Raw genomic sequence first — 23368 nt, 5'->3', positions numbered from 1 at the left:
AATTTATAAAAAAAAAAAAATGTTTTATTCAACACCTCTTAAGCTAAGTTTGCAAACAATACGTACAAATGTATCTACAACTTTTTTTTTTCACCTCACAATATCTTATCAATCAAAACACATTACAATTTCTAATGTATTTTTCATTTACAAGTGTTTTAATTGTAGTAATTATTTTATCGGAGAGTAATCATCGCGTCGTCTATTTATAAATGCATTAATTATCATATAAATAAACACTATATTTTTATTAGGTTCTATGACATACTCTGTGTGTATAATATTGTTGGTAGAATTAGTGGAAACATAATTTAATCTAAATATAATTAATTTCTATGCATCATTAAGTAATTAAAAGCTGTGTCAAAGTTATATTATTGTTACTATAGCCGTCTCTTGAGGCACAAACTATCATACAACTCACATAACACATTTCCCCCACACACCCGTGTGTTTCCAGTAAAGGCATTTCAGATTGCTGTCTGTATCAATCTCTCGGTTTTATATTTTTATTTTGTTGACAATCTTTATTTATTCTAGTATCTAAGATAACTTTTCTTCTACAGATTGACATACTTTTAACACATTTGTAAAAATCTTCAATAGAAGCTATGATATCCAAGTTATTGCCCCATTCTAAAACGAATGAGCCCAGTCCGTTATGATTGGATATAATCAGAGATCATCTGCACAGCAGACTTAAAGCATTCTTCATCAGGAACATGCCGCTTTGGCTGCTTTTATGGCTGGAAATAAATAATTTATAAGTCAATATTTCTATATATATGTATATTAATTTACTGTCCTACTTAATATTTTATAATATTTGTAATATTTAGATGTGATGTCCATGACACTATTGGACATCTTATATTACAAACTATTCATATATATGTATATCAAATTCTCGTGTCACATTGTTAGTTACCACTCATAGCAATGGTTTGACAAGTTTTTAAGACACTTTATATGCATATTCAGTAAGTCTGAGACTCGGCTACTATCTATTTTTCATATCCCTAAATGATAACGGCTGTCCACCCCTAACATTTATTTATTTTGATATAAGGCCTTTAAATTCATACAACCCTAAAATTCCACGCTTCTATCACGAAGACCCATTTTTTAAAGTTATTTTAGTAATTAATCATTTTTCAATTATCATTTGATAAGTTATCTCAGTGAGAGAGCTAATTGAAGCCAAGTCTTCGTCGCCAGTTAGCAGTGACATACCTTCCCGTTCCTTCCGCCGTAGTTTCTTCCTCCGCCTGTCGATGGCCGCCAGCTCCGCCTTCACCGAGTGGTAAGCCTTGCGCAGGTCGGACAGCCGCGTCGACAGAACGTTTATACGGGTCTGACAATCCCACGACGGATCTGAAGATACAGATAACATTTACATTGAAAAACACAGTATATAGTTATCTCTCGTCCAATAATAAATCCCAGAAAGCTTACGTTATATGTATTTGAATTATTATATTTTTAGATTTTTTACTTATACTATACTCTGTCAGATTACACTGTTCAATTCCACTAATAATATAAATGTAAATTTAGAACCACTCTAAGGATTCTCATGAAATTTCACAGTAAGCCAGCTCGGGCTGCCGGTGTAAGGTGTAATTTGTCCTCAAGCTCCCCGTAGCTGACGTGGAATCGAATGTATTTTGAGTGAAATAATGGAACAAACATAGATGTCGCTGCCGTCGGATGCCGTATCTATCGTTTTAAGACAGTTCATACATTATTCTTGTGAGTCCAATTCCGAAATCCACCAGGCACAAGTCGCGGGCAATAACCAGATATATACGATACACACCGAGGTCCACATAGAAGTTGTATTTGAGTGCCGGCGGCGCGTGGGCGTCGTCTGTGTCGCGTCTCCGCCTCGTCCTCGTGCGGCCCGACGACTCCGACGCCTTGCGACAGCGACCACTGCCTGTTAACACGTACATTTTTTAAATGTTATAATATTTTTTTAGATTATCCCCACATACGAGTGAAGGTCGCTTATTGTCTAAAATAAAAGGTTATTGAATGACATTCTCGAAACCACTGCCAAAGTCGAACAGTTAAAGTTTAAAAAGATATTAATAATGTGAAAAATTTATAAGTTATCAAATCACTAGATATTTACAAATAAACACAGAAATAGGAATGATATGATATCGTATTAAATATATATATGTAGGAATATAAATAAGAAATTTAAGAGTTAAATAATATATACTATGAGGTTTGTCGATGTCCGCGGCGCAGGGGTCTTGTACCGGGGCGTCTTCGTCGTCCTCCTTTCTGTCAGACGGACTCGTCTCCGAAATGCGTCGCTCCCTTAAAACAACATACACCCATCTTACATACAGTATATTCTGTATATAGTTGTCAAGTCTCAATGTATAAAACGACTGATGAATAAATATTTCATATTATATATGTATAATGTAATATTTGTCACCTCGGCGACAGGTCGAGGCTGCTATCCGGCGTGGTGGGGGGCGTGTTGTCGAGGAGCGCTCGTCGGCGGGACCATTCGTCCCCGGCGGTGCCTGACACTCCCGACACTCCCGACACACCTGACACACCGGACACTCCTGACACACCAGCACCACTTGACCCTGACCCGCCCGACCCTCGGCGCTCCTCCGCTGTACAACATACATACCGGTTAAAATAAACATAACTTAATCTGACCCTTAATGTAATGTTTTTATCTGAAGTAGATATTAAAGTCTGTGAAAAATGGAACATTTTTTATGGGAAATGCAACGTAGAGCTCTTTTAAAAAAATACATGCTCAATTTAAAAAGTCAATATTTTCCATTCGCCGTAGTGTAAAAAATAAAGGAATCAAAGTGATTAATTGTAGCAGAACTTAATTAGCAATTTTTTGACATGAACCTTTATGGGAGTGTGTATTCTGCGGGTGGTGTTGAGGGGTGCAGGCGAAGGGTAGGTGGAGGGCTCGTGTTGGGGGCGCAGGCTCGGTGTCCGGCGCGGGTGACCCCGGGATGGTCTCCTCGCAGAGTAGTAAGGCACAGCTGTCTTCCTCCGGGCCCACCACCGGGGTAGACGCGGAACCCGAGGGCCGCGTACCACCCGCCACCACCACGCTTGCGCCTGGCAAAGTTATTAATAAGTCAGAAGTATAGTATAGGTGTGTGTGCTGTGATTAGTTATTATTGGATGTCTCTTCCTATCTTAAAGATATAACATCCTGACAGGTTGGAAATTCTTATTTGAAATAATCGACCCGACGTCGTTGTTGATGTTATTTAGCAATAAACATTTTGAATGATAAACTACTATTTTAACTCACTGTGTTTCCGCTCGTTTTTGCAAGCGTCTTCGAGCATAAGCAGCGACTCGCCGGCACTCCACTCGCCCGGGGACTTCCCCGCGTGAAGCGCCCTCATGGCGGTCTGGGTCCTCGCCAGTGGTACGTTGGTGGTGACGCCGCTGCCGCCCCCGCCGCCACTAGAACCAGCCCACTCCTCCACCGACAGCTTGTCGATTATCAACCTGGATGTTATAAGCAGTTCATTAGTCATTTTTACTTACTAAAAGTTGTTTTGTGTAATATTAATAAATAACGAAGTATCTCGTTATATGATCTCCCATACCTTCTGTCGGAGTCGTCGGAGTCGCTGGACTCGCTTCTATCCTCGGGTGGGAACGGCGGTAGCGGTATGCTGGCCGCAGCCACCGACTGGTTGATTTGACTCGAGAGTTTCTGTATAGTGTCGCTGAGAACCTTATTCTTCCCGGGAGCGCTCAACGGCAGGTCGGCGACGCTTTTCCTCCTTTCCAATATGTTAAGTGGACTCTGTAAGCGAGGCGGCGTGTTTTCTTTGGGTTTGATCTTCTTGATGTCTGATAGATCTCGTTTCAAGTCCGTCAGGTTGGACGGCTCGCCGAATATAGAGTCGGTAGCTTCGGCCGGAGACGATCGTTTGACGGGATCAAGCTTCAAGGGTTTCATTAGCTCCGGTTTGCTTGGAGGCCGTTTCTCAAGTATGGGTGATATTTTATCTTCTATAACAACATCTTTCTTGGGCGTGTCGGGTCTGTCGTCCACAGGAGGCGGCGAGATCGATAGTCTTTTGGCGCTGTTGATGGCTTTAAGTAGTTTCTCGGCTATTTTAGGTCCTTCAGATTGTAGCAGGAATCCCGGAGGTGGTTCAGGAAGAACGTCGATCCTCGCCGGACTGTCTGGTTCGGACTTGTCTTCCTCCGTATCTATCAGAGGGCTCGAGGGTGGTTCCATGATTGAGGATAATTCAGGATCCACTTTTATTTCCGGCAGCTCCTTGGGTTCCGGTAACGGTATATTCATGATCGTTTCCTTGACAATTTTTTCGTTTACTTCCTCCTTTATTATTTTCTCAATCTTCTTGTCTTCTTTATCTTTTGATGTGGCAGCCGTTATGATCAGGCTTGGAAGTTCCAATTTCGGTTTGGCAGCTTCTGGTTTGGGTTTCGGCGGTGGTGTACCTGGCGGTTCTGGGATACTCTGTGCTAGTGGGATTTCTTTCACAACTGTCACTTGTTCTTTTTTTGTTTCTGGAGTTTTTATTTCCTCTTTAATCACCTTGTTCGCTTCCGTCTGTTTCACTGTTTCCGTTACTTTCAGGACAGGGCTGGGCTGCCTCTCTTCCTTGACGACCGGTTCGGGTTCATCGTCTGAGGACTGCTCGTCGTCGGCCGGGCTGTCCGGTGAGTCGTCAATCAATTGCCGAAGTTTGGACACCTTGCTTTTCTTAGAATACGTCTCTTGGTTCTTCGCCGGGGTGAAACCTTCGAAGATCGGCCCCGAACTGCCTTCCCCAGGGAAAGAATCATCGTCGAGGGAGAAAAGAGCATTATTGGAATCATCTTCCGGGCTCTGCCTGCTGGGAACGTCTCGACTCGACCCGAAATCTCTAAACGGCGATAGGGACGGTGATCTGAACGAGGACGGCCTGGCCCTCAACGGCTCCTCAGATATTTCCTCGCTCAGCGACTTCGACAGCGTGGATGTGTATTTACTGGGCGAGATGTCATCGAAAATGCGATGAGTTCGCTTCTTCTTCTCGTCGTGCAACTCGAGCTCGAAGGGTTCCGGTTCTTTGAACTCGTAGACGTCCTCCGCCTGCTTCTCGGGGACCTCTGGCGGCTGAGTTATCGGATTCATTATAGAGTCCTGCGCTATATCAGCTTTACCAGCGTCATCTGCTTCTTGTTTCACTGAATGAAGTCCTTTCAGTTCTGATCTTATCTCGTTCAGGTCGTAGTCTCGTCCCTGGTGCTGGCTGGAGACGCCGATCCTTGGTTTCTTGGCGGGAGACGTGATCACTGGAGTCGATACAGTCCTCATCGGTCTCTTCCTCGATTTGCTGGAACTGCTGCTGTCGCTTGATTTCGTGTCTTTGGTTCTCGAAGGTGCTGTTAAACGAACAATATCAATTAAATAACAACTTCATATACAAAAACAACAGAATATCACAATCAGTGATGTATATTATATATACGAATGAAATTTTTTGTTGTTTCATATAAATATATGGGAAGGTCATTGAAATAACTTACTTTTAGTTATAGATTTGTCTTCAGATTTCTTTGATGGTCTCTTAACGCTCTCGTCGCTGTCAGAATCCGTGTCGCTGTCGGAGCGCGCGGATGATTCTGAAAACATAACTAAATAAATCAATATATTGTAAACGTGTTGTATGGAATACAAATTTTATTATTGAAATTGTATCTAACCCTCTGTTCGTTTGCTTCGAGAGCGTCTGCTTAGATTAGTTCCCTGAAACAATAAAATATAATTCATTAATATATTTATGTATATATATATATATACAATGTATATAATATTAAGTCCCACCTTCTTGTTTCTCTGATCATGTTGTGTGACGTTCAGAGCAATCCTCTGCGGTTTGATCCATTCATCATAGCGGGTGTTCCAGCCCGTGTAGTGAACGCGGAGCATGCCCTCAGATGATATTTCTATGACCTTAGCCTCATAGGTTACCTGGTTCAAATAAAACATAGTATTTTAATACATTTTTAAGCAGCCCGTTACAGATAGCATAAATAATAAAGCATTTTCCATAAAAGAGGATATTTTTTTTAAATAGATATGAATTAAAAATACTCCCGAAATTAATAATAGTAATAGATATTTGTTGAGATAGTACGAGGTCACGTGAGTAGCGCCGCCTGGCAGATAATATGTGAAACGATCTATTCGTTGAGTTGTCAACAAGCGTCCGCCTTAATATCGTTGTGATATCTTTGTCTTGTTTAAATAATAATATATATAATAATATTCGCATAAAAATCGCCTAATTATTCATAGTCCTACAATATTTACTGATTTCTTAGTACAAGTATGATAATTTAAGATCACCTTTGATTCAGATTGCGTGGGACCGTAGTATACTTTAAGTTTGTCACCGACTTGAGCTTTCACACTGGCACCAACCGATCTGGCTGGTTCGTTGTTTGATGATCTGTAAAAAAAATATTTATATCAATAACAAATTATATTCTATATATATATATAAATATTTTTTTTTCTTTTGTAATTTTTTTCATATCCAAAGACAATATTTTATTTAACTTATATAAAAAACTATCGATACACACTCAGTGTTCTTCCTTTTCCGGGGTCTCTTGCTGCTGTTTGATGCGATAGTGTTGCCGCTGCTCGCTGAATTGGCGCTCTGACTGCGACGACTTTGCATCTTCTTTGTTGGGCCACATCTGTAAGCATTACATGTCATACAATTATCAATTCCTACAGTTGATGAGATATGTTCAAACAGATATGCCGTTTGGTGAAAGTTTTATTAGATTACCTTGAGGCTCGCCCGGAACTGTCGCTGTCGGTGGACACGTGAGGTCGGCGAGAGGCTCTTAATGTATTGCCGCTGCTCTCACCTACTAGAAGGACCGAAAATTAATATCACACATAATATATAAAATAATACAAATGACTGAATTTGTTATAAAGAACCAATTTAGTTAGCGAACATAATATATAAGTATTAACTGTTTGATTGTTTCATGAGTTTTTCTTGTGTAGAAAAAAATATTAATGACGAAAATTTGTTAAAAAATTGATAAAATGCTTTGACGATACAAACATTTAGAGGATATAGTTTTTCTCTTCGTAGTTCTCTTTTCGTGGGACTCGCTCTTGACCGGCGGCAGACTCCGCGTCTTGGATTGTGATCTGGGCTTCACTGTGCTCTTATCTTCACTTGGTACACTTTTCTCTTTTTCTTTATCCTTTTCTATATCTTTTTCTTTTTCTCGATCCTTTTCTTTCTCTTTCTCTTTTTCCTTCTCTTTCTCCTTGTCCTTTTCGATTCTAGAAATAATAGGAATTATACGATAGCAGGTAAATTGATAACGAATTGGATCGGAAGCCTAACTTGTTATATTCAGTGTCACTTTACCCGCTCGGAATTTTTGTTTTAATTGTAAGAAAAAAAATATAAAAAAAATTGATAAGAAAAAAGAAAGTGAAATAAAACTAGCCTTAGCTACGTCTTATTACATCAACTATCAGGCAGTGTGAATCCCATCAAAATTGGCTCAGCCGTATTAGAGATCACCCCGAGCATACAGTTCCGCAAGCGGTAACGTTATTTCTATATATGTCACATGTATTTTGAAAGAAGCTGGTATGTTGATAGAAGGTGCAAATCGAAATGCAACATTCACCCTGAACAGTGTTTCACCTCATCCCGTTTACTTGTCAATTTAAATTAATCTCACTAACTTGGGTGTAGTGGTTATCAGCGGCTGGTTATCCGCGCTGTCATCCTCGTCGCTCGCGCGAGGTTTCTCCTTCTTCTCCTGTTTCTCTACTTTATCTTCCCTCTCACTCTTCTCACTCTTGTCGCTCTTGTCGCTCTTATCGCTCTTTTCCGTCTCGCTTTTGTCCGAGTCTTTGTCTTTGCGCTGAAATTATAACCGATATTGATTACAGATATTCATTCACCTGTTCACGATACAAACGATTGAATCATTGTATTGAGCGAGAAATTTTATAACTTTGAACAAAACAATGACACGAAATCTTGCTTACGGCTGTTTGTTTCTATTTTATATTATAAATTCAAGTAACTATATTTTTTTTATGCACTTGCAAAAATTCAATAACCGAAATATGAATTAAACCGAACTAAAAAGAAGATAACTTTTTAAATGTATTCTGACCGTTTAAAGCGGGTCAAAATTGAGTCCAAAGGAGTCGTTTAAAACAAACATACAGGTGGAGCTAGTAGAGGCTTGGTAAACATTTAAAACTATTGCTTCTAGTATATATATTAATGTTATATTTAATTTGTATAGTATCAGGTGGAACAGCTGACCTGGCTGGGCGTGCTGGGTGTGGATGAAGTAGTCGAGGCGGGCGAGGCGGCGGAGGGCGGTAGTTTGTCGCGGTCCCTGATGAGGGATCGGCCGGCGGGAGGAGTGCGCGCGCCGCGAGGGTGAGCCACTAGCGTCACACCCAGCTTGCGGTAGAAATCTTCGAAGCTATGGAGAAACCTGGAATACGACAATATATATTATATATTTGTTATCATACAATATATTGAAATTAAAAAAAATAACATAATTCTTCAGTATAGTAAGATTTCCCATGTCTGAGTGGATAATGTTTTTTTTAACGGCGAATGTTTACAATTACTAGTGTTGTCGTGTCTTAAAAATCGTCTTACTTTTTATAAGCCTGCTTGCACAGGTTAGTGATGCTGGTGGTGACCGGGTGGAAACCCATTTTGTCTGCTATAGTCTTCCATTGGTTTTGGTTCGTGACGCGGTTGTAGCCGCCTAGTTTTTGAACCACCTGTATAATTATAAATAAATTATTATATAAACAAACAATGTACTTAGAATTTAGTTAATGTGTTATGTATTTATTACAAAAATTATAATATATACATTAATCAAATGTTTTAATTAATTTTTAAGTATAACGTTTTTATGTAAGGACATCTTACTCTTAATCTGTATAACAAATAATTTTGGACAATTTGAAAGATAAGACTCATGTACATTTTTAAAATAAATGCAGTGACTGAATTTCAATATTGCTATTTTATGTTAATGTTGCCATGCATAATAATTTCCATCATGAATTTGTATATGGCAATAATTTTTTAGAACGAACTGTGTTATATTAATTATTAATGTTAATATTTACTCTGAACAGCCTATATAAATCAATGTCTCTGTTGGCGATGGTGGGGTTCCTGTTGAGTGGTGTGCCTCGGTCGTCCATGAACTTGTACAGCTGCGCTACAAAGTGATCCTTCTCTTCACGCGGTTCGTCGTCTGAGCTCTGGTATAATGAATAAAATATATATATATATATATACTACAAAAACATGTTTTTTTCCGACAGTTACTTTTGTTTCTTGGTTTTGAATGGTAATTATTATTTAGTCTTATTTTAGAATTAAGAATATAGGTTGTTACAATAAAATTATGGTTGAAATTTGTACTGGAATGTCTTTGTAAATATGTCGATTTAATTATTTATGGATGATTGTATTTTAAATATTTTCATTAAAAATACTGTAAGTGTAGAGTAATGAAGCATTTAATAACATGAACCGAAGTGATAACTTATAATAAATGCAACTAAATAGTTGCCATATGCAATATTTCATATGGGATAAGTATGTTGGTGTAAAAATGTGTGTTAGTTCATACATCATCAGAGGTGTTCCTGGGCTCGTTGAAGAGGGCGTCCCGGTCCCAGTGAGGCGGTAGGTCGCCGTGGGCCAAGTACTGCAGCGCCGCCTCCACTCCGCACCACTCCAGGGGTGCTGCGCCCTTGCGGAATTCACGAGCCTCCTTCTTCGGCACCGTGTAGCTATATAAAAATAGTTAATATTATTTCACTTTTAAAACAATGACATTATACAATACCATGTGATACATTTGATTAAAATTTTTTACAACACTTTTTGTTTTTGCTGTGAGTTTTATAGCGGTTCTTTGTATTTTTATAAGATTTTATTTTTTTATCGGCTTGTACTCCAAAGACACAAGCATCCTGTGTCAAGAGTAAGCTCATAAGCTCATTAGTATGTTATAATATTTTATATGTAGAATTTTAATAATTGATTACTTTGTTAGAGAAGTTTAATTAAAAACTATATATATTTTTCATTGTTCAGAATTAAATAATGGATTTTGTTAGCAAAAAAGTGAACAAATATACAAGATAAGCGATATGCTGACGGTAAATTATTATATGAATAAAATTAATTTTTTACTAGGAATATGAATATCTAGATTGTTGTTTTGAGATTTTTAACAGAATTGTTTATGTTTGTTTTTAATATTTTTATCTATAATTACATATTGAAGAACAAAAAAACATTAGCAACATTTAGCAAATGCTCTATTAAAATATTAGATGATTGGTTTGTAGCTATGAATGAAAAATTAATGAAAAGAAAAAGATCTCGTCCGCCTGGTCTTTGGGTTTGGACTTGAAGAAAAATTTATGGTGTGTTAAAATAATACGTACAGAGAACAATTGGCTCGGAGATCTTTAACCTGTGTCCCGTGACCCCCACACAATACAAGTGTTATTGTTGTTATATGACCCCACAGAACTATGTGGAATTTGGGAATAAATTATATATTATATCCTATTCTGGAGTGTAAACTACATTACTGTAAAGTTTCATCAAAATCTATTTAGTAGTTTTTGGTCCAAGGTGCAACAAATATCGACATACATACAAGCTTCATAACTAATCTATAAGTTTAAAAACTTAGTAATGGTGACGTGGGAACTAAATTACAACTCATGTATCGGACTCACTATCTTCCATCCTTGAAGGATCTGACGAGGTAGTCCTCTTTGACTTTGATCTGTGCCGTCGGGGCCACCACGAGTGCTGGGAAGGCCGGCTGGTGAGGTCGACGTCTCTCAGCACCGCTCGCCGCTTCCACCAGCACCACACGGCCTACGTGGGGTTCACGTTCAGCACTATCCGCTTTCACTGGGGTAGTACCCTCACCGTCACTTTCATCTGACCTGATTGTCCATAAACATTATATATAGTAAACTGGTATCCTTACAACCGCTTGCAGAGTAAAATAAATATGGAAGAACTTAATACACGTAAGAACACATGTGTGTACCTCAAACCGAGTACTGAATATCAAACTATTTGTATAATATAATATTTGATTGATACAAATTATATATACAAAACAGAAAAACGGTTATAGCCGAACATGAAAAAATAAAAAATATGATACTTCAAGAGTTTTAACAGTTAATTTATCTTCTTTATACATCTTTACACACATTTAATAAGAATAAAATTATTGTGTGATTACTGGCTATGTGTACTCAATAGAAAGAATATGTCCTTATTTAGGCTCACTGATAATACATACTAGGAAAATTTTATATATATATATATTAATAGAGTGCATTAATAGTATGCATGTGACTTTTAACAAGCATTTAAATATATAATCAAAATATAGTTAAAATTATTTAAATGTGTGCTTAGTAAAATCTGAGATATCACTATTAATTTAATATTGTCGGATTTAAGGGCTAGGCTTAAACATTCAATAGTATTACAATGTGTGAGATTTTAAGTCTAAGATTAATCAACTCACTGCGCTCTTCCTCTCCGACCTCTCCTCCCGGCTATAACTGGTGTAGAGAAATGTTCTGGATGTGTAAGAGGCAGTTGGTCCAAGGTTTCACTTTCATTAAAATGTCTCCCGCTCTTAAGGCACAGCGCTGAACGTCGTAATGTTGTAATGTCGCCATCATCAAATACTGTTACAAAGTACATAGTTTTGTATTATTTATACGGTTTATTTAATACATACAACATTATGTAGGTGAAAGAACTTAATATATAAAATATAATAGAAATAGTTTGTATATAAAAACAAATAAAGGTACATTTTAAAACTTTCAAGCAATAAAATAGATCACTGTATGATAATTATATTATTGATAAATATATGACACGTACCGACAGTGTATTGGCTACAGTCCTGTATTTTCGTAATAACGGCTTCCATGGCTTCTTTCTTGGGGTCCTGTTTAACTTCCACAGTGCTCCCGACCCTCAGAGTGCCCTTGATGACATCATCATTGACAGTGGTAATACCACCAGCTTTTAATGTCACCTACACAAATATTATTTCATTAAGCATAATTATTCTATATATATATATTTTTACTTAAGTTTCATCTCATATATATTATATATATATGTGAGAGTTAAAATGATGGTTGAATTATGTTTTTTTATAGTTTTAGATGGAAATTAAATGTCATTACACTAGCATGAGATTCCTTTTTTAAATAACTGACTTCATTTACTTAGTAACCCTTTATGAAAATCAATTAGGGACATAAATATAGCAACAGGTCATCTTACCTTGCATTTAATGTTACGCACAACTTTCTTAATTTTGGCCTCACAGAATGCACCTTTGTACTTTGCGCTCACATCCGTACCCACTGGTAGGAAAGGAGGATCATCACCCTGCTGTATCAGAATGTGTTATTTTAATATTACTTAAGTTAAATGTTATACTAACTCTCGTATTATCTTAACATTACACACAAAATATTACACTCACCATTATGAGACTCTGAACAGTAGGCAAATCCTGAATATCCAAAGCTGAACAAAATATTCTTGCCAAATTTTTTCAATTTTCCAGTTAATTACTTTACAAGATTCGACGCATACAAACTTAACGTAACAAGTTAGAAACGATGTAATGTCTCATTGTCAAGTTATGTATAACTTATAATATGATTACTTGTAAACCATAGAAATTGATGATAAAACAATAAAAGTGAACTGTTTTTCTTTAAAATTACAATACTTATAATGGGATCAATCGAAAGAAAGTGAATTGCGCGGCAATAAGCTAGTTTTCCCTGACCCCGTAAATAAAATTAATTACAGAAACGATATATATCCTGTTGAATGTAAACTAAGTACTTAAAACACGGTAACAATCATTTTCTTGCTAAAAATATTGAATAAATTCAATTCTATCCGTGGAATACAACAATAGGAACACCATCTTCGATTCCAAGATGACAATAATTAATATTTGTTGCCATTAAGAAATCAGTTTATTTATCATATCGCGTTTTAGCGTCTTTTACATTTTAAAACAATTTAGATTATATATATTACAAATTATTAATTAAACTAAATATATTAATGACAATAAATAAGCATTATAATATTTTGGGATTTTAAATAATCGGATTGATGAAATAATATTGTAGAGTTAAAATGTAGTCTGTGGTATTATGACACAAATGAACATTGAACACGTCAAATTTGGTTTTTTTTCCAGTGAGTGATACGAAACGATGTTTTGAAAATGCATTTGCTGAAAATTATGCCAATACAAAAAGCCTAGAAATTTCGGAAGTTATTTATTTGTAAAGTTTTAGTGTATGACGTGCTAAGTGATCTTGTTATCAATGAAAATGAAGGCTTTAGTGGCGACTGTGATCAGTCTAGCCCTCACTACTGTGGTAATAGGCAATGCCTATTACCAGAAGAAACAGTTTTATCCATCTGTAGTTTATCTCACTAATTCCAATCCTAGTATGGCTGTAAGTAATTAAAATCTTAAAATATGCAGAATTAAAATATATCTCATATCAAATATTTCGAAATCTTATCTAACAGGATCATTGTTATTGTAATTATATTTTGTTAATGTGGCCGTTTCATAAGTTTCGTTGGAAAATGTCATTATATGAGACGTTTGTTTATTATAGGTCATGTATTTACAAGCTTTCATACTGGTGTTATTGGTTGGTAAAATTTTGCGCAAAATCTTCTTTGGTCAACTGCGGCCAGCCGAATTCGAGGTGAGAGTATAAATTGTGATATGTTTCTTATTTTTAAAATATTACAGAACTTTTCGTAAAAATTTCAGCATCTCAAATTGTATACAAATTTGTTTAATTACACACTCAGCCCACTTGAATGTCAGAGGTCATGTATATTGATGTTACATTTAATTGAATGTGTCTCATTATAAAATATTAAGTACACTTCTACATACAAAATCTCAGTGAAAGGAGACTTGTTGATATGACCACTTACTTATTCTTTATCCAATTAGCTTCTAGAGTTGAAGGTTGAATTTTATCAGTTAAACTATTTTTATGTTGTTTTGATTGGACCTTATATACCAATAATGTACCAGAAGCTGTCATTATTGTAAACATATGTCTAAATGTTTTATTAAATCAGATTTATTTTGAATAGGAATCTGGAATATTTTTTGGAAGAAAATAGGAGTTTTAAAATCTCTTATCAATATTTAAATATCTGTATATATGTATGTCAAAGTGTGATTATTTGTTGGTTAGTTAAATCAATAGATTTTGATAAGATTACTACAACAGGGACACAAAATAAAGTTCATAGATAATTTTGATTGTTTCTAAGTAAATACAAACATTTTTATAATTTAAATATATATATGTATATAATTTTTTGTATTATAATTTCAGCACTTAATAGAAAGATCTTGGTATGCCATAACGGAGACTTGTCTTGCATTCACGGTGTTCAGAGATGACTTCAATCCTAAGTTCATAGCACTTTTCACTCTCCTGCTGTTTTTGAAGGCATTCCATTGGCTCGCTGAAGATCGAGTCGATTATGTGAGATGAATTTTCATTGATTAATTGTTTGTTTTTTCGTTATGTACAAGTGTTTTTGATAATTCTCATGTTTCAGATGGAAAGGAGCCCGGTGATTGGTTGGCTTTTCCATGTAAGGATTCTAAGTTTATTAACACTTTTGGCTCATGCGGACCTGTATTTCATCCATCACGCGTACTCCTTCACCACATCCAAGGGTCCGTCGGTCCAGGTTGTGTTCGGATTTGAGTACAGCATTCTCATATTTATGATTGCGAATATCTTAATCAAGGTAAGAGACTTGATGTTTGTTTGTAACAAACTTTACAGTGTCCCAGAAATTGATGCTATTTGAAAAGAGATTACACTCAAAGCAATAGAAATCAATGCTTAATAGAATTTGTATGTTTCTTTAGCATAAAATTTACTAAATTAGACTATAACAATGTTATGTTTTATTAAATAAAAGCACAACATAATCAGATCAAGGAAATGTCTTAATCGGATGTAAAAAAATTTTTTGAAGGTATAATCTGTGTACATTTAATTGTAAAGCTGACTATAGAATTCACTTGCATAGGAAAATAGTCATTTCCCTCGAAAACGGCTTTGTCCGTTCAGAAATTGTAGCATTTATAAGGTCATTTTTATTTCCTGCATCAAACAATAAGATATAATAATTACAGTTAAATTTCTAACAATTAACTTACAAAACTAATATTCAATGTTTTGTTATTTAAAAAGTGTCCATTTTTTAAATAACATATTATATTTAGGTTAACATTTTTTGTATATGCTAAGGCTTCCTTCGCACTGGAATCTTGAAATATTTTTTCGAATGTCAATATTTTTGTTTGTTGGACGAATTATAATCTTGAGTAGTACAAATCTTCACATCCCCTCTCAGTGTGGCTGTCAAAACCAAGCTAACGGGTACAGTCAAGACGAAACTAAAAAACAATATATTAATAAAAAGCTTTTGATTTCTTATTTAATTCCGCCTCAAGTTCTTATTTTCATTTTATTAATATGTTAAGCGGAAATTTTTTGAAGGCAAATCTCTTTAGAAAATTGCAAGATCTTTCACAATTTCAAGTATTGGAAATACATGCACAAAAAATCTTTTTGAATTTTTATTATTATTTATACTATGGTCAATCTCGATATAATTTTTTTTTATCCTATGACTTCATTCGCACTACAATCGTGGAATATTTTGCCAATGGCAACGTTTTATAAAAAAAATTTTTAATGAACTTTTTTTTTTATAATATGGCCTTCATCCGTGCAAAGACGTGCACAGTATATTCTGCCAGTGTCGTGTAGAATGGAGGAGACGCGTTCCGGGATTGACTTTTGAATGAAATAAAATTTACAAGCTCGACTGAAGTCATGATTAGGAACTACATATGTTGATAGATCTAAAACAATAAAAATTCAATTAAATGCAAACATAGGAGACATATACTGTATGAAAAAAAAATGCAAAACTTAGACTAATGTTATATAAAAGTAAAACAATTAGTTACAACTTAATTTAAAATGATCTTTACACACGACCATGACTGACACAGACAATAATGACTGACACAGAGGTCAATCCGCAAAGATTTATCTGAGTGTGTATTGTTCCTTAATGTCAAACGTATTGACATTTGTATTGTTATATTGATATTGAAATAGTAGAATAATTATGAACCGGTATCGATTGTACGGTTGTTTGTTAGTATTTTTAAAATCGTGCCTCAAAACTTGTATTTAATTTTTTATGAGTTTAAAGTGTGTTACAATAATTTTATTCTCGTCGAGTACTGGCCTGTTAGGATTTTTTTTATTTAACACCGTTTATAATTTTTATGAGCTATAAAACTTTTTTTTTTTTGGTTCGGAAAAATGTTAATGGCGACATTTCAAATCGATTGGATATCTTTGCCTAAATGAAAGATAGTATGAGGGTATAAATTTAACTTATGTGAATATTATCAAATGTATTAAATATGTCGCAATACTGTTCGCTATTTTTTTATTGTTATTAAAATTATTGAACGAGTAATAAAATATGCTTTTTTGTAGATTGTCTTTTTATGAACAATGTATATATGTTTTATATATGATATAGTATATGCTGCACGCGATCGACTCCCGCTGGGAGGCTCCCTGGGAGAGTAAGGCGGCGGTTCTTCTCTACACTGAGTTGGCCATCAACTTCCTTAAGGTCCTTTTATACATCGGCTTCGTAGCCGTCATGGTGCGAATCTACACTCTGCCGCTGTTCGCCTTCAGACCCATGTACGAAACATTAAGGTGGGTTTAATACTACTAAATTATATATGAACCTTTAAAAATTATTTTAATTAACCATTAATTCCGAAAAGTCGTGGTGGCCTGGAGGCTAAAGGCCGCCCATCACGTGAGGGCGCGGGTTAAAACCTGGCAAGTATCAATGTGATCTTTTCCGAGTTATATGTACTTTCTAAGAGTATTTAGACACCACTGACGGTGAAGGAAAACGTCGAGAGGAAACCTGGCCTTATAATTTCAAATTATAAGATTGAAATCGCCGACCCGTCTTGAGCAAGCGTGGTGATTAATGCTCTAACCTTCTCCATGCGACAAGAGGCCTTTGCTCAGCAGTGGGCTCCGAGAGGCTGATGTTGATGATGATGATGATTGATGATTAATTCCATTTTGTTATGTCAGAAGCAATATATTCTTGCTTCCAGGAGTTTTAATAAAGCGTACAACGATGTGGTGTTGTCACGTCGAGCGATCAGGAACATGAACACCCTGTATCCGGACGCTACCCCCGAGGAGCTAGCGGCGGCTGACAATGAATGTATCATATGCAGGGAGGAGATGCATAGCGGTGAGAGATTTGGATTTAATAGGGTCGTTATTAAGCGCGGGAAAGTTTGGCTTAAGTTTTGCAGCTGATGGTATCCTCTTAGACTCTTCGATAGCAGTTTATGTGATAGTATTAAGTCAGTGGTCGATATACAGCTAAAGATTTGATTTTTAATGATCAGCGTAACTTCCAGTAATGTCACGCAAAATGCCAGAATCCAGCATTTACAGTTGTCAAATACAAGGCGATACGTAAATGTTGCCATTACAAAATTACAATGGTTCAGTGTTGTAATTAATTATAATTAGTGCAACACGTGTGGCGACACTTGTAACATTAGGTCTCATTTATTGCTAATGAGTCTCATATACTCAGTATACCGTGGAAATAGTTCTTGAGTCTTGGGGCCGCCTTAAGCATTGAGTTTGACGGGATCTTGTAAGCAATTTGTCCCCTAATATAAATATATATGCAATAGTTAATGGTCTTAATGAGATCTAACTATTAAGACAACTAAGACTTTCGCGAGTATTCATTTAAATGAAACTAATGTTTTTCGGATAACTACGCGTATTTTATTATTTTAAAAACTACATACTCCCGTCTTTTCGGTTACTCTGCAGCAACCGTGATCACGGGCACTCACATCTCGTCTGACTGTGAATATATTAGTTTCATTTGGATAAAGGTCTTCATTATATTTTTTTTGTCAGGAGCTAAGAAGCTTCCGTGCAACCACATCTTCCACGCCGCCTGCCTCCGTCTCTGGTTCCAACGACAGCAGACTTGTCCGACTTGTCGTCTTAACGTTCTTAGAGCGCCAGCGCCTGAGCCGCCGAACGCTAACCCCAACGCCAACGTGCCGAACGTCAACCCGCCAAACGTCAACGCGCCTAACGTGCAGGCTCCGACCCCACCAGCCGTTCCACCACCACCCTTCCCCAATATGCCTCCACCACCACGTGAGTGTTCTGCCGATTTCCGACACATATTTTCAATACTATTCCAATGTCTTTTGATTATTATAATTACCAATAGATGTAACTTCTTTTCAGTCTCTGTTCCTTCCTACGTGGCCTATTAAGAAGTTAATATTGGTTAATTAAAGTTGATAAACGTGGTGTGTTTGTGTTTGTTTGCGCGATTGTATAGGTATATTATACGATATACGACCAGCGCTGACATTATAACACATATTATGTTGCACAGCGATGATGGGTTGGGCGCTCCCTCCCCCTCCCCCCCGGCCGGCCTCGCTCGCTAGTCTCACCACCGAGGAACTGAGACGTATGGAGGGCAACGAGAGAAGGAACATAGAGGCGCGTCTACAGGTATATGCCCATGGATATAAAACATGTTACCGGAAAATTAGGCATTAAACTATGTACCTCTGTGTTTGCTATCGTTCAAAAGTATGGAATAAACATTTTTTTAAAGATAAAAAAACAATAAAACTAAATAAATGCCTCAATTTAATATTTCAATATTAGCTTCATTAACATTAATTTATTTTTAAAAACTTTGTCATGACGATAATAAACAAAACAATTTTTTTTCTTGTGTAGTCCATGCTTTACTTTAAAGGAGATAAAAAAATAATTGGCTGGCTTAAAAGTTTGTTAATTTTTGTAGAGGTCAGTTGTTTATAATAAAGTGTGTTCAGTCTATTATACGACATTAAAATGCTCGTGCGAACGGTTGGTTAGTGCAGAAAATAGTAGAAAAGAGACAGATATCTTTAAAAAGGCCAAGTTCAAACAAAGATATTTTACGGGAAATTGCAAAAAAAATATGTATTTTTTATGTAAATATACATTGAATTCTTACAATTAACGAAGTTAAAGGACAAAAAGGAAAAAGTGAGTGATTTGGATGAACCGAAACATAAGTGAGAAGATCACGTTATTAAAACTTTTATCAAAATGAGACAGACGTTTTACAGACAGACGTTTTACTGGCCATTAAAAGATGCCGATTAAAATATAATATGAAAAAAGATAGCCTCCATCACATGTGTAGAGATGTTCAGTGGCCGCTGTCTTAAGCCATGGATTACGTCACAAAAAAAAGATACTTATGAGAAAAATGGTCTGAAGCCCGCACATGGTAGCTGGAACGGAGAAGGCTTGGAAAAAATCATTTGGACTGATCATTCCATGTTTTAAATACTTGGATCTATTAAGTGGGGTTTTTGCACCGATGTAAGACTATCGGGCATCAGAAGCGTGGACTATGCAGTCAGATAAGATCGGTTGTGAGGTCATAGTTGCTTTGGTAACAATAAGCCTGGTGATGAGACTGGGATTGTCGCGAAACTGTTTAAAGAATGCCATCGCAACACATTGCAAGGAAACACAATTCTGGATTTTGGTTTTCAGCAACATAGCGAAGCATTGATTAAGATTATCTGAAGGGTTGACAAAACAGAGGTAAAACGAAATATTTAGCAAGTAATGCAACGGCCATACTAATCGGCAGATTTGTCGACAGAGAGATGGACCTGATAAGAAAGATGGAATCGTTGCAAATCAAGCTCAGCTGAGTTGAAGTACTTACAAAAAATTAATGGACGTTGTTAATGAGAAAAAAAATCAGAGAAATTTGTAAAGAAAAATTCGAAATATCTATTCAGTTTGATGAAGAAATAATTTTATGAATATTATCTATGTATTTCAACCAAATGTTACGTTAGTTTTATAAAGACTTCAGTTTAACAATTCGTGACTAGTGTTTTATTTAAAAATCATGGTGTTTCTAGACCAACGTTGTTATGTACTGGCCAGATTAAAAATATTTATATTTGCATTATAAATAGCAGAGCGGCCGAGAGTATATTTTTGAGTACTTATGTATTGAGCGGAAGGATTTGCTTCATTATGTTTCCACTACAGTTACTCATGGAGATCCAGTCGATGCTGGACGCGTCCGTGCTGTTGATGCAGCAGTACTCGAACGTTGTCTCCAACCAGCCCGCCAACCTGTCCAACGTGGCCACACAGACGGACATACGGTGAGAGAACATTTTGCGATTGTATATGCAAACAGCGTTGTAATACACAATAAACATCTAATAGCAGCTGTGATGATATCATAGTAAATAATGTCGAATTAAATCGTCGATACAGAAGGACGGAACCTTCCCCCGAGCCGTCTCCGGTGCGTGTGAGAGCGGATCCGGAACCCGTTGCTTCTACTTCCAAGATGTCGACCTACATCGCTACACCTGGACCATCCAGCAGACACGACTTCGAAGATATGGAGACGAGTGTAAATAGGTTAGGATTCATTCTTAGTCAAATTATAAATATATATACATTAGAGTTTTGTATTTTTTAATGTTAATATATTTACAGGGAAATATCTGATGCCGACGCTGAAGAGCTCAGGCGACGTAGATTACAGAAGTTTAGTGCAGAAAAGTGAACCCCCCGTATATAACAAACTTTCGTGTCCCTCAACCTATTGCTATTATTATAATGTACAAAGTGTTTTCGAAGTCCAGCCTTGTATACTAATTTAAAAAATAATAATAATAAATGTATTTGTGTTCTTGTAAATATATTTTGATATATACATGAATACATTTAATAAAATACTTCTCATTAGATACGCTATAGCTGTTCACGACTTGAATGAAACTACTATACTATACTATCTGTATTTATTTATTGATTTTTTTTAATTCTATACTATAATAAAGTTAATCTTCATTAGCAGTTGTAAAAGGCATTTATATATCCGTAAACTTTAGGGTTGTAATTCTCTAGCACGGGCGCACCGTCCAGATATCTGCTGGAGTCGTATAACTTCATGTTGTTCTTGCTATACCAAACGTTCTTAGTACCATCCGCGCCGTCGACGTTTAATGTGTTCAGTTCAAAGACACAGAAATGAAATCTCTGACCGTCTGTCTGGATGCAATTTATGTGTACCGGATCAGGTAGGTCTTTGACATCCTCCTGTAAATACCAAAATTAATATTATTATATAGAATAATATAAGTGTTTTTAACATTGTTATACATTTTATTTACCCCATACAACTGCTTTGCGTATGAGGATGCTATTGTGAATGCGTGTGTCAGAGAGCGGCCGAGGATTTGGGACGGAGTAACCGGAGTCTCAAATATGTTGGAGATTTCTGTCTTGTTGAAATGAAGCCAGGTTGTGTGCGGGTGCTTCATAGGCACACTACGTTGGATCGCTGGACATATAATTAATAATAAAAATGTTTAAAAACATGAAAGTTATTTTTTAGCTTAATATCTTAATATTTAAATTTGTTTACATAGTATACATAACTTACGGTAAAAACTGCTTTCGTTATAAAAATGTTCAGGTGGTAGTGTAACTGTGTGTTTAACGGGGTACAGGTCCGGTATATCAATGTATGAGGCATCAGCTTCATTGAGCTCATGCTTGAGAGGTTTGTTGCTGGTTACTAAGATATTAGAAACATCTTGGAACTGAATAAGATCACCGTCCTTGTCAAATACACAGCTGGCTTCAATATCATTCACAACATATTTGCTGAGAGTGACCTCCGAATCATTGCTCTTTTCGATTATATGCAGCAATTTATTTGTTAGGATTTCACTGAAACAATTTTATATATTAAGTAATAAGACGAATCATCATTAAATTACTCTTTTATTTTTTTTAAATGAGAATATAACCTGGGTGTATGACCTATTCAATCAGCTGTATACATAAAAAAATAATAGGAATTAAAATTTAATTGACTTAGTATAACTTTAATTTTAGAAATCATGATTTTTATTACTTAATTTATAATTAAATACTTCATGAAAGCTTATAGGATGGATATTTCATATACTGTTTCTTATTGTGGTACTTTGGAATTCTTTTTCTTTTCAAAATATTGCCAATATTTCTATGGACAGGTCAATTTTGATATCACCATCGAGCAGCCAACTTTTCAGTAATGGTTTTTTTTTCCGATATAACATGACATATATTAACCTATTGTTTGTAGTTGAGTTACTTACTTTTTCCTTTTGTCGGTTATTCCTAAAATGCGTGGAAAGTTATAGGCTGGCCTTTCAGGATCTTTGATTTTTGGCAGTTTTTTCTGTTCACAATCAAAAATGTTGGCATTAAGTATTGCTTTCTTAACGCCTTCGTGTACCGATTTTGGTGCTGGCAATTCTGCGAGTTCTTCGATTCTATGAGGTAGTTTGTCTTCCGATATTATGCTTTTAGTGAGAACTTGTGCTTGTGAAATACCTTCTAAGAGTACATTTGTGTGTTTTAAGGTTAGACATGGTCTCTCTTTATAATTAGGATGATTTTCGTCTAGAGGTAATGGCATTTCATAGGGCCCAATAATTTTTACCCTGCAAATAAAAAATTATAATATAAAAAACTTGAACAATTAAATAGAATATTCACTTCAATGTGATATTGCCTAAAAATAACGATATATACATGGTAACTGTAATTTATTAATTATAACTAACAAAGGAATAAAATTACTTTTCTCGTTGAGGCGGTTCTTCTTTTACAAACTCTAGGGCATCTTGCACTGGGATCCCTTTTTCCTTCAGATATTGTTCAATACCCAAATTTATCGGCACACGTTTACCTTGAATGATCCAATGCCTTTTGAACATAAAATCTATATGCTGCCTACATAGTACTTTTGTTAATTTCATTTTGTGAGTTCTTATTTATTAAATAAATATATTCAATAATTATATTTTGCAAAAATTTTTCTCTTATTCTTAAGAAATGAGGTTGACATTTGACACTTAAACATCTATTTACTCTTATGTCATAATATGCTCGTCACAGATAAAAGTTACTTTATGAAGTTCAGTG

General features: G+C 35.8%; 3 protein-coding genes across 6 annotated transcripts; 1 reads left to right on the top strand and 2 right to left on the bottom strand.

Moving 5' to 3' along the window:
• Nucleotides 1-8: 8 nt before the first annotated feature.
• LOC116773032 (AT-rich interactive domain-containing protein 4B-like) lies at nt 9-13096 on the bottom strand. 4 transcript variants are annotated; one of them, XM_032665393.2, is made up of 25 exons: nt 12637-13096; nt 12432-12542; nt 12021-12177; nt 11653-11818; nt 10838-11053; nt 9712-9874; nt 9200-9337; nt 8715-8842; nt 8364-8541; nt 7769-7950; nt 7128-7354; nt 6840-6924; nt 6628-6744; nt 6389-6491; nt 5864-6010; nt 5743-5785; nt 5566-5673; nt 3621-5421; nt 3317-3519; nt 2899-3117; nt 2456-2645; nt 2231-2331; nt 1820-1939; nt 1234-1374; nt 9-746 (listed from the first exon to the last, which is right to left on the bottom strand). In XM_032665393.2, exons 1-25 carry the CDS (start codon nt 12637-12639, stop codon nt 715-717), a joined length of 5079 nt encoding a protein of 1692 aa, XP_032521284.2. In that variant the 5' UTR covers nt 12640-13096; the 3' UTR covers nt 9-714. The 4 variants fall into 4 exon arrangements, with proteins under 4 accessions (XP_032521284.2, XP_032521286.2, XP_032521285.2 ...); XM_032665395.2 differs by having other exon boundaries at nt 5566-5661; XM_032665394.2 differs by having other exon boundaries at nt 6840-6921.
• A 258-nt stretch (nt 13097-13354) lies between these two features.
• LOC116772881 (E3 ubiquitin-protein ligase synoviolin) lies at nt 13355-21543 on the top strand. Its single transcript, XM_032665183.2, has 11 exons — nt 13355-13639; nt 13808-13900; nt 14552-14704; nt 14781-14975; nt 16803-16987; nt 17407-17549; nt 18242-18490; nt 18738-18859; nt 20420-20538; nt 20654-20803; nt 20882-21543. Exons 1-11 carry the CDS (start codon nt 13505-13507, stop codon nt 20949-20951), a joined length of 1614 nt encoding a protein of 537 aa, XP_032521074.1. The 5' UTR covers nt 13355-13504; the 3' UTR covers nt 20952-21543.
• LOC116772882 (large ribosomal subunit protein mL37) lies at nt 21175-23302 on the bottom strand. The gene is made up of 5 exons (XM_032665185.2): nt 23024-23302; nt 22537-22884; nt 21834-22123; nt 21562-21731; nt 21175-21487 (listed from the first exon to the last, which is right to left on the bottom strand). The coding sequence occupies exons 1-5, from the start codon at nt 23200-23202 to the stop codon at nt 21239-21241; spliced, it is 1236 nt and encodes a 411-aa protein (XP_032521076.2). The 5' UTR covers nt 23203-23302; the 3' UTR covers nt 21175-21238.
• Nucleotides 23303-23368: the final 66 nt, after the last annotated feature.

Source organism: Danaus plexippus, assembly GCF_018135715.1.
Source record: "Danaus plexippus chromosome 18 unlocalized genomic scaffold, MEX_DaPlex mxdp_20, whole genome shotgun sequence".
In the NCBI taxonomy this organism is placed as follows: Eukaryota; Metazoa; Arthropoda; class Insecta; order Lepidoptera; family Nymphalidae; genus Danaus; species Danaus plexippus.
Note: the sequence above shows the minus strand (reverse complement) of the source record. Positions and strands in the feature narration are given on the sequence as shown.

Excerpts from the sequence above, each read along its gene's own strand:
- LOC116773032 (XM_032665393.2), bottom strand. Across the intron at positions 8,843-9,199 it reads ATTTATATAGGCTGTTCAGA|GTGGTTCAAAAACTAGGCGG; the intron begins GTAAATATTAAC and ends ATAATTATACAG. Across the intron at positions 7,355-7,768 it reads CTGATAACCACTACACCCAA|AATCGAAAAGGACAAGGAGA; the intron begins GTTAGTGAGATT and ends TATTATTTCTAG.
- LOC116772881 (XM_032665183.2), top strand. The coding sequence starts at position 13,505 with ATGAAAATGAAGGCTTTAGTGGCGACTGTGATCAGTCTAGCCCTCACT. Across the intron at positions 17,550-18,241 it reads CAGGGAGGAGATGCATAGCG|GAGCTAAGAAGCTTCCGTGC; the intron begins GTGAGAGATTTG and ends TTTTTTTGTCAG. Across the intron at positions 20,804-20,881 it reads ATGGAGACGAGTGTAAATAG|GGAAATATCTGATGCCGACG; the intron begins GTTAGGATTCAT and ends ATATATTTACAG.
- LOC116772882 (XM_032665185.2), bottom strand. The coding sequence starts at position 23,202 with ATGAAATTAACAAAAGTACTATGTAGGCAGCATATAGATTTTATGTTC. Across the intron at positions 22,885-23,023 it reads GAACCGCCTCAACGAGAAAA|GGTAAAAATTATTGGGCCCT; the intron begins GTAATTTTATTC and ends TTTTATTTGCAG. Across the intron at positions 22,124-22,536 it reads ATAACCGACAAAAGGAAAAA|TGAAATCCTAACAAATAAAT; the intron begins GTAAGTAACTCA and ends AAATTGTTTCAG.